At 37.3% G+C, this 11242-nt stretch overlaps 1 protein-coding gene across 1 annotated transcript; it reads right to left on the reverse strand.

The window, feature by feature from the left end:
• Positions 1-1335: 1335 nt before the first annotated feature.
• IRX6 (iroquois homeobox 6) lies at positions 1336-10111 on the reverse strand. Its single transcript, XM_044082008.1, has 7 exons — positions 8495-10111; positions 7144-7425; positions 6292-6398; positions 5777-6084; positions 4916-5536; positions 4436-4549; positions 1336-2660 (listed from the first exon to the last, which is right to left on the reverse strand). The coding sequence occupies exons 1-6, from the start codon at positions 8537-8539 to the stop codon at positions 4437-4439; spliced, it is 1476 nt and encodes a 491-aa protein (XP_043937943.1). The 5' UTR covers positions 8540-10111; the 3' UTR covers positions 1336-2660; position 4436.
• Between the last annotated feature and the right edge of the window lie 1131 nt (positions 10112-11242).

Here is an 11242-nt window from a genome sequence, read left to right on the forward strand (position 1 = left end):
TTTGTGTGCGTGTGTTTGCATGCATGTGTGTTTTTGATGTGTGTGTGTGTGTGTGTGTGTGTGTGTGTGTGTGTGTGTGTGTGTGTGTGTGTGTGTGTGTGTGTGTGTGTGTGTGTGTGTGTGTGTGTGTGTGTTCATGATTCCATCTGCTACTCTAAATGACAGGTACTTAGCACTAGAAAATCTGATATTTACTGCATTTCTCACAGGAAATGGAGGTAAAAAGAAACACTCATACATCACCAGAAGCATATGAAGCCTGTTCAGCTCTAGTTACAGCAGTTGAAACCATGGATCCTGAGAGCAAACAGACCACATAATAATGTGCAGCTTTATAAATAATCTGCCCAGGTATAATAAAACTGCCAATATTCCAGTGTGAGGTGCTTCTAAATGTAGGAGAAAGCAATCTTTTTTCTTACTATTGGATCCACTTTATATGTGACTATACATTCTATTTGGGAGGGGGTTGATTATGTGATCTTCGAAGAAGCCATTGAATTTGTCTAATACTCTTTACTACAGGCAGTAATCCTGCAAAATCTGACTTGAAATATTGCTTATCTTAAGGCAGCTTAACTTCTGTCTGTCTAGGCCTCAAATCAGTGAAAGCAAACGCCATTTTTCTGTACTCCGTTTTATAACACAGATTGCCCTTTTAAGACAATCTTAGAAGATCTTGACCATTCATTGGAATTTCTGCAAGAGCTTTTCCAGGTCATCTGATGTAGTACATTGCTGTGTTCTGTTTAAACCATGGCAATCATAACAAAAATACTCACACAGTTGATAAAATATAGTCATTTTCTAGAATATTGTAGCAAAACAGTACAAATATTAGATTTATCATTATTTATATTATTGTCTTATGCCCTGAGCACAAATATAAAATACCCACAGGTTATATTTTGTGATTAAGTGACTGACACTCATTGCATCATCAGGACTAAATCAGTATATTTCACGGCATACTTTAACTGCAGCAAACATCAACAACAGAACTGCAAAACAACAGTGCTCATAATCATCATGTGCTAGTTGGTAAGGTTTATCCCCATTCTGTATATTTTAAAATGTTACGCTACTTTAAACTGAGGTGATATGTAACATTACTCTTTAGAAGGTCTGTTGTATTAATCACACCATCAGATCTGAGGAAGCAAACAGGAGTCACTGACATTTTTGAACATTTCAACCTTGCCAGCTTTCATTGCTGAAAACAATACCTTGTACCAGCCTTACTGTCATGTTGTTATTGTTATAAGCAAAGGTTTCTATTTTATCTTGAAATCTTACATTATAGGATACAATCATAATGAAGTTATAAGCACACTGACAAAATATTTTTTTTTTAATTTATTTGTGAGATAACAAAACAAAACAACTGGAGTGCAGGAATTTAAGTGCCTGAATTGTAGTGAAACAATATACAAAGCTCATCTTCAGCAGATCTTGTGGAGACACATTGTCAAAACTCATTAATAAATAAATTAAAAAACAGTTGTAGCTGCCATACTACAAAGCATTTTCTTAAGAGGCTACAAAATCTTAGTGTTTTGTTATTTGTAACAGCAAAACTGTGCTGTCTCTGTTTTGAACTTTAGGCATTTGCTGTAATGCTCTGCCAAAATGTACTGATTTAGAATACACGATCCTGCAAATTTAAAGAGCTTCTATCTTCTTCTGATTTGGAGATGTCCTAGCATGTCCTTCAATTAATGAATTATTGCTGCCAATTCCCAACATAAACAACAAAGAAGTATTCTGTCTGGATCCCTCTGTTCTTCATTATTTAGGGCATGAAGTTTATAATGGCAATACTCATTAGACAACCATAATGTGGAAATGTTCTCCCTCTCTCTCTCTTCTCTCTCTCTCTCTTCTGCCTTGCAAGCCAGACTTCTAATGAAAATGAAATAGGATGATCCCAAAACAATGTCCTAGTTTATCAATCATGTCAGTTCTGTTTTAGTAACAATGGTATACATCACATCATGGCCGTATGGCAGTAATTTCCCTCCACAGACGTGTAGTGTCTAGAAACTAAAGAAGTGATTCTGTGTGATTAAGTCTCACCCTCACATATTATAGTTACTTCTGATGTCCATAAACACTTCATTGAATATTTAGTTATGTTCCCTAATGAGGCAGTTTACTCAAAAAGACACCGCACAGAAACATCTATATCAATGGAGACGTGTTAATACATTGCCATCAGTCCTCTTCAGGGCAAGACTGGTAGATATTTCCCAGCTCAAATTATTCTTAGTTTTCCATGTATATTTACATGGTAGAGAAAGTAATACATGCTGCAACAGTGTAAGATTTGTAGTACACACAAAGATTCAGTGTACTGATGGTTTATCTCATGTGTTCACATTTTTCTTTTAAATTTAGCCTTTAATACTTTCTGCACACTGTTTTAACTAAACTGTACAACCTTGGTATGCTGCTCCAAGTTTCTGTCCATTAAGTTGTGGAACGAGCCAGTTCCGTTTAGCTGTTGTCTGGTACGCAAGTGCCATTTAAAGTACTCGAGAAGCACACATCGCATTGTTCTTCTCTCTGTTGTGCAATAAAAAAGTAAGAGTCTTGTGTTGTACAAAACAGACAATTCCCTGATTTCCCCATACACTGCTGTGTTGCCAGTTGCATGGTACCTAGGAAAGTAAGAAAACTTTAGTTAAGATATTTAGAGTAAAGTGAGTGGTATTCAGTTAAACTTAAGAACTTTTAACTGGGGTGTATTTGCGTCTACTTTCTGTAACCACTAAAATAAGCTATATTACTATAACTTTAAATTTTCTATACTATACTATACTATACTATGCTATACTGAACTACCCAATACTTTGTTAAGCCATACTATATTATACTGTTCTATAGATTCTAAAAAAGACTATACTATACTATACTTTATTATAGTATTCAGTAAACCCTAAAACACTATACTGTACTTAACTATATTATATTATATTATATTATATTATATTATATTATACAACACTGTCCTATACTATATTAAACCATTCGACACTATGCTATTCTGTGCTATATCGCACAGAGCTATACATATGCAACCACTTTACATGTAGTTATTAATGAATAAAGGCACTTTTCAATACTTTGATACCCATTTACTAAACTGAGCAATCATTTCTCTAAAGATCATAGGATATATTAATAAAGGGTAGCAGTAACGTGGAGCATATCACCATCAATGTAAAGATGCACACAGAATTCTTGGACTTATGCTGGCAGCCTGCCATCTGAAAGGTAGGTTTCTTCCCAGAGAAAAGTGAGTTATGCAGCCACAAAATGAAAGAGTAAATGCAAAGACAGAAAACCCATTTAAAATAAGTATAAGTTTTGTCTGTTTAACAGCCAGATTGTTGGCTGATCCTGCACAATGTAACAGGTAAAACTCACAAAAGTGTTACATACACTACACTCGTGCCTTTATGATATTTTATTACCAGAGATCTCTGTACCATAACTGTCATACAGTTATCTTGTTTTTGAAACTTTTTCTTAATAACTTAAATTTTCAGTGTTCTATATTGTTTGGCAATATGTTTTGTAAGTAGTCAAGTTGAGCCTGCCCCCCCCCCCCCACTAAAATTTAGCACAGCAAAAATGCCACCCCTAAAATAAACATGAAGCATAGCTCTCAATATCATACATTCAAAATTAGGAACACAATAGAAAATAGTTTGGGGAAAACGCTCTAAACTAAGAACTCCTTTAAAAGAAAAGGCGATGTTAACTTAGAAAGTTAGTAGAAAAGGGTCATATGAATTAACATGTATTTTCCAAAGTAAAAGAAGTCAGTAAATGTAATGATTATCCAAATCTATTGATTATAATCCCTCACCTGCTCTCAAACAAAAAAAATCCAATTTTAAGAGGGACAGAATAAAATGTTAAACCAAAAATCATGGACAGCATGGAAGTAAATGAGACTTAATTAGAATATTCGTGCGAATCAAAATTTGCTTTTTTTTCTGATTAGGAAAGAATAGAAATAAGCAATCAGTTCTGACTTTAATTTTTAACAATGCACGTTTGTTCACAGAATTCCCCAAGCCAGAAGTGAACTTATTCATCTCTCCGTAGTCCTGGAAATAAACTGAAATCAGATTTATCTTGTCTCTTGAATTTGTATTTATTAAGTGTACCTCACACTACGCCATTTCTCATTAACGAATTTGCAACAAACTGCCATTACCTTTATTTTAATGTGACCCCTGTTAAGAAATTCAGAATGGTGATTGGACTTCAATTACTATAAGGGATACGGTATGAGAAAGGTACAGGAATAAAAAAAAAAGTACAGGTATGAACCTCCTATGCTGTAAACAAAGCATTGCATTTTTTGTATAGCAAGTCCAATACAGACATCTTGAGAAATGCATTTATCGTTTTATGCCCTTACCTCAGCGCTTCAAAACTGTTCTAAAGGCTGTTCTAAGTTTTCCTTCGCATTGTAGTACACAGGTAGGACTCGGATCTCTGTGCACTTGACCGGATTGTATTACTCTGGAAAAACCTGGGTAAACATAAGCAGCTGGTTAGGGAATGGAAACCTATAGACATAGACACACAAACACACACACGAGTCTTTATTAATTTAAAACATGCTGCAATTATTTATATGGTCTCAAACACAAAGCTTTTTTTAAATTACACAGGGGGTTACATTTTGCAATTACAGTTTGAATTTGAAACTCAGCCGCCTTAGTTACAGATCTGCTTGCTTACGTTGCATTGGCACTGTTGTTAAAGGTTATGAAGCAAGAAAATGTCTCAATAAAAATAAAGTGCCCCCCTGTGCACTGCATGTTAGAGGTTTATTCCATGTACTACTTAGAGGTGTGTATGCGTGCATGCATGATTATTGCTCTGCTTGCAATACCTGTAGTTTCTGAGGACATCTTACAGGTGTCCCCTGTTGTGGTGTAGGAAGGACTGTTCAGGGATAAGGACTGTGTGTTAAAAGAAGTCCTGAAAATCGTGCTGTCTCGTTGTTCATTGTCATAAGTGTAATTTTCATGTCTGGGAAGGCTCCTGACGTTTTGGAGGGACTTGACTTCAGTGCAGAGCCCTGTTCCGTACGACAGCCTTGCCCCCTGTACCTGGCAGTCAGGAGTCACAGTTTCAGTCCTTTGCTCCTTACTCTCCGACTCAATTGATGGAGTTGCTGCAGCCGTGTGGGCCAAAGACCAAATTCGGGGTTTCTCGGTGGCTTCACAGTGCTGCTTTGGCATAGGATATGCTAATAAACTCGATGACCTGGCTACAATAGTCTCTATAAATTGTGCTGTAGCAGTTTGGTTAGTTTTTTTGCAGCCAGAAGTGTAAATATGTGGTAGATACGTGTGCCTACAGTCACTTTTACCCGATTCTACTAAGCTGCTTATGACTTGGCTTTCAGTTTGTATCTTTGCATGACTAATGCTTCTTTTTTCTAATTCGCCTTCCTCTAAGTCGTCCAGGTCACTCATTATAATATGCTCTTCTTTACAATCATTCCCACCTAGAAAAGTAAAATTGACAGCATAAATATGGCACAATACAGACCAGCACACGTTCCTGATAACGTTTGTAATGTATTATTTTAGCACCTTGCATTATCCAGTTTAGACTATTAAATACACTCCTAGAGTACTCATTAATTTATGCATGCCAGCAGCAATGATTTTCACTCAAGTGCCAATAATGTACTTAAAAGGATGAAAGGGGGAAGTCTGTACTCAAATTATTTTGCAGAGTTTACCTTTCCCTAAACTTTCTGTGCTGTTTTCCTCGTCACTCCTTTTATCATTCACATCTTTTCTGTCCTCTGCTTTATTCTTTGGAGACCACGTCATTTTATTCTCTTTTTTAAGCCTCCTTCTTGCGTTCGCAAACCATGTGGACACTTGGGTCAAAGTCATTCTAGTAATAATGGCCAGCATGATTTTTTCTCCCTTTGTGGGGTAGGGGTTCTTTCTGTGTTCATACAACCACGTCTTAAGGGTACTGGTAGTCTCACGTGTTGCATTTTTGCGTCTTGTATTTCCACTAAAATCCACAGCCCCATACCTTTAAAATAAAGAGAAAATAATTAATCCCCATTTTGGAGGACCACATAGCTATTTTATTGAGCACCATGACTCAAATAACCCTACGAAAAATAATTTGCATATCAACTTCTTAACTATGTTCATTTATGTTGACAAAGACTTGTTTTCCTCTTTCCTCCTCCCTCAATAATGTCAGTAAGGCACTGAATGACACCATGTGTTTTACCTGTCATATTGGTACTGCCCCAGGGAATGGTCGTAGGAGTAGAATGTAGCCGCCTGAGAGATTCCAGAGTGCAAACTTGAGTCATCCTTAAGATTATACTGAGAATTCTGTGTGCAAAACAAATACATATGAGAACGCATCGTATGCACAATATTTGCAGTCAAAACGTCCTAGAGATGCAATGAGCACAATCTGTTCGTGTACATTTGATAACATATATTTTATCTGCACTTTGATCATGCAAAACAAATCACTTTGAACAAAAGGACAAGTTTCTCAACACACTCAACAAATTTAGCATTATGGTCAGCCTTATACTTCCTATTATTAAAACAAAAGTGTCCTAACAACAGCAAAAGGAGAATGTGTCTCAGACTAGAATGAATTTCTAACAGAAAACGTTAGAGACCCCCCTCCCCCAAACAATCAAGTACATCTTCCATTCGTTGGCTTATACCTGTACTATTCATTTATACAACCACCACACCTATCTTAATTTGTATTACTGAAGTTAGTTTTCACAGTTGTTCTGCCAAGTTACTCGTTTGCTGCTACGGAAAAGATGTTGCACAATGTTCTATTTAATACACGCACAGAACGAGAGAGAGAATAAATAAACTGATGCAAACTTGAATGGAGTTGCACAAATAATTGTATCATGTTAATATAGTATGAACGTTATTACCCCTGAATATTTTTAATCAGTACTTTGAAAAAAAAACATATATTCAGTTTTGTCAGGTCCGACTGTAGCCAGATGTTTTGATAACTTTCTAAGGCAAAGCACTTCATTTTATTTTTAAAAAAGCATACGTAGAAGGAAGTGGAAACAGCCTTTGCCCAGGCACTTACCAGCGTTGAATAAAGTGCACCTGGCTCGCTGCTGTAGGACTGCAGGTAGCTCGCTGCGTAGCTCTGCGTGGCGGCGGCAGCTGCTGCAGCTGCATAAGGTGAGCTGTACATACCCTGAAGGGCAGCACTGAGTTCATTCGTACTGCTGGTGAGAAGTCTGCTTTCATAAGAAGGACAACAAATGGCAGCAGGCGGAGTAGAACCGGCTGGGGAAGAGACATTAGCAACCGATCTGGAGGTAACTTCACAGCAATTGGTGCTTGGAGTCGCGGATACAAAAATCTGAAAAATATTTAAATATCCACATTTAGAGAAGAACAGAGAGCAATGCAATTAAAGCCTGCAAGTCAAGATCATTATGAAACAGGGACGTATTTTATGCCTATAGTTTGTTATACTCGTGTACGTACATATACTGTGAACCGGCAAACACACACTTGAAGTACTAAAGGAAAGTATTAAGAAAAGGCACATAATAATGTCAGCAACAACAATAATAACAACACAAATAATAAAGATGTCCACCACTTTATCCGAATCAATTTTTGTAGTCACTGCAGGCAATATATATATATATATATCATTGTCAATGTACATAACCAGTCCCAAACTTGCTATTTGTCTGTCTAATTGCCCGAAATCACACTTATCTGGAATCTGAGCATTTGAACAACTTCTCCTCTTCATTACCGCGTGAAAAATCAAGACAACAGTAAAGGGGAGCACATTATTTCAAGCCCGAATATACACACTGTGTATACTAAAAATATTCCCCACACGTACTATGTGTATACACTGCTCATAAATAAAGCCCAAATCCAAATGATAAAGTCGAATAATAAAATTGGTGGCAGACCAGTTTAATGGACAAAATAAAACACACACTTTTCATAATCTTCAGCCTCGCCACTTGTGATGAGATGTAGAAAGTTAGACGTAAGTAGCCAGTAGACTGTTTTTTGTACATAACTTATTGTAGTGTGCCATACCTCATATGCATTAACGAAATATTTAATTCCACATACTAATGCACAGATACATTCTAAAATAATCGTGTCTACTATTTGTTAAAAGGATAAAGATTCGATAATTGCAAATGGAGCTGCAAAGTTACAATTAAGTTGAACAACACAGACTTTTTGCATCAATACTCGGTGAAGAGTGGCATATATACATTAACAAAATAAATGATTATAACAGTAAAGCTAGCTTCTAAAATAAAACGTTACTTCTTTTAGGACAGGTGAGCCAACACTCCCACAGTTACACAGCCTGTACAGGTGAAGAGGTAACAAATAAATCAATGATGCATAGTTTAGGTGATGGGAGTTCTGCACTTTCTACTTCTTACCTGTGAAGTGCTAGTGTATGGATAACCAAACTGAGAGAAGGACATTGCGATTCAGTGCTGTCAACACAGGAAATATATTTCACCCCAGGTCGATAGTAGTAGCTACACAACTATTTCCAATGCACACATTCTCATGCAAACATTTCAAGCAGACACAGCTTTCCCTTAATAATAGATGACTACACTTAAGTATATCCAGTCATCTGAAGCGTTCAGTTCTGTGACATCTTACAGTCCTTGGAATTACATAAAAACATAGATTGTGTTTAGCTGAAGTCTTGCAAGATATCGAGGCTGCTTGTTTTATTATTTGCTGCTCTATAGTTCTTTAGCATTCAACCGTGGAAGAGTATCACCGTGACGTCATAGTAATCCCGAAACGACGGGGCAGCATGGATGTAATAATGCCTTTGCCAATCATATCTAACATCTAATATTCTAAGATGTGTTCAACTCGACACTTGTTCGTGTTGTGTTAATGTTGTGCCGTGGTGCACGACCAAATATTCACACAATCTGCTGCACAAATGAGATAAATCGAAAGAAGGTTTGCTGCTATTCTTTTTTTTTTTTGCCATACCCTTGGATTTTTAATGGAAATGTAGAATTATAATTTAAAATACCCGCTTTTGCAGACTAGTTCATCTATAAATAACACAAATAATGTTCTTCCAGGTATACAATCAATTCAAAAGGAGTTGCTTTCCATTTTCCGTTTAATGCAAAGGCGATGTTTTTTTTTTTTGCATTATTTATTTTTCCTTTTTGAAAGTACAGTTAAGTAGGTCGTAAGCTCTGTCCCTAAGTTTACAGGGTGAAGAACACACAGTCTTCATTCTCAGGTAGCAAAAGTCATGCGTTTCAGCCGCAAGATTCACACTCTACAATCATTCAAACATGGGCATTTAATTCACAATCATTCAAATATGGGACATTTAAAGTCCACAGTATGCAGTTTTACATCTGTGCTTTATTTACTATTAGAATTCAAACACGTCCCTTTTGTTTGGTTTGGCGTTCAAGTCTGACTTTCACATATTAGTTTTTAACTGCTACAAGATAACTTTATAATAATTAAGGCATACAAAGAACCTCGCCCTTTATCATTTGCCCGTAGACTGTCAAGCCACAAATAAATCACAAACTGGTAAGGCCATGGGGCATGGAGGGCGTTGGGGGCAGGACATTGGCAAACCTCGCTTTAACATATACCCCCCCCCCCACACACACACACACACACACGCACACACCGAAACATGAAAATAAATTCATCAGAAAATGATGTCCTGAATTAGAAAGACTTCCTCTGCTGGCTTCTCAAAAAGGTGGCCAAAGGGCCAGACCCTAATTAAAGAGGATGATGTCTCCATTTTTCTCGATTAGCGCTCGGACTGGTCCCAGAAGAACGGAATAGCACGGCTTTGACAGGTCAATGGAAGGGTGATTGATGGCCGCCTGGAGCCCCCTGGTGCCCATTACCAGGAGGGCGTAATTGCATCAATTAACAAATGGAAATGCCCTTGTTTAACAAGCAGCCAGTTATAGACTGCACAACCGCCTCAGAGGGAAGATCTGGCAAGACCATCCTGCACTGATCACTGGCACACAGATAATAACATTGCTCTATCATGCAGGGAGTGATCAGTGGATTTTTGCTTTTGATAACACGTAGCAATTCAGCAGTATAGGGTATCCGATCGCTGTTTTAATGCTAGCTACAGAATAACTGACACGTGTTTTATGTTTATACATCTAAATAAAACGTCCTACCTTTCTTTCTCTTGCATTCCTTTCGTGTTTCACATGCAGCCAGTTGTGTTTGTAGCATTTCCTTAACCCTGACATTACATTAAATACATACACGTCTTATGTAAATGTTAGGCAGCAGTTGCATGCGTCTGAGCGCCTAGTGTCACAAGCGTATTTGTTTACTAGAATTACTAGAAGTCACAGTGGACGTGGACCTCAATGTTTGGAAACATAAACAACGTGGCAAGATGCTAGTCGTATCGATGCCCTGCTTTTTTATTATTATTGTTTGCTTTTGTGGGTCACTGATAAATAAATTAATTATGTCCATCCCCATAGCATTGCTGCTACTTAAAGTGCCAGACATACAGTTTCGTAAAGGTATTTGCTGTTAGCACACAGGTTGTTATGATCTTACTTTGTAAGCTATGAACAATGTTTGAAAACTCTCCTTTCCCCCGAAACTTTGTCCATCGTTAATTCCTGGTTTTGCCCATCATCCCCGAGTTAAACAGTCTAATATTTTCAATTAGTTCTTTTACTGAACACATTCCTCTCAGCCTCTTAGAACAAGAAATCCACGCAAGCTTAAAATAATGCGGGTACAAAGACCCCCAAAATAGGGATATAATTGCTCTCGTAAAGTTCAAGACGGTAAAATAATATGATTTGTGTTATCACGCATTTTCTGAAGGATATTAAGTATGAAACTTACATGTCATTTTGTAGTGACTTCAATGCTCAGTGATTTGCAATAAAAATACACATTTTATAAGGAACAGACCAAAAATATGAGGCAAAAATCTGGACATTTTGCGAAAATCTCTACAGCTGAAAGGCGTGATTGGACATTAATTCCTAGCTGGCAGAGCTGAGGCAGCATCAGCTTTTAGAAAGAAAGCAGCGCGGGATCAGATTCAATTCTTTAAGAACAGTTGAGCGTTCCACAGCAGCCACACCCCGTGCTGTTACGTCTGCGCAGAAATGCAGCAACTACAG

The sequence above is a fragment of the Protopterus annectens genome, chromosome 8.part1 (assembly GCF_019279795.1).
Source record: "Protopterus annectens isolate FY-2018-M chromosome 8.part1, PAN1.0, whole genome shotgun sequence".
Taxonomy (NCBI): Eukaryota; Metazoa; Chordata; order Ceratodontiformes; family Protopteridae; genus Protopterus; species Protopterus annectens.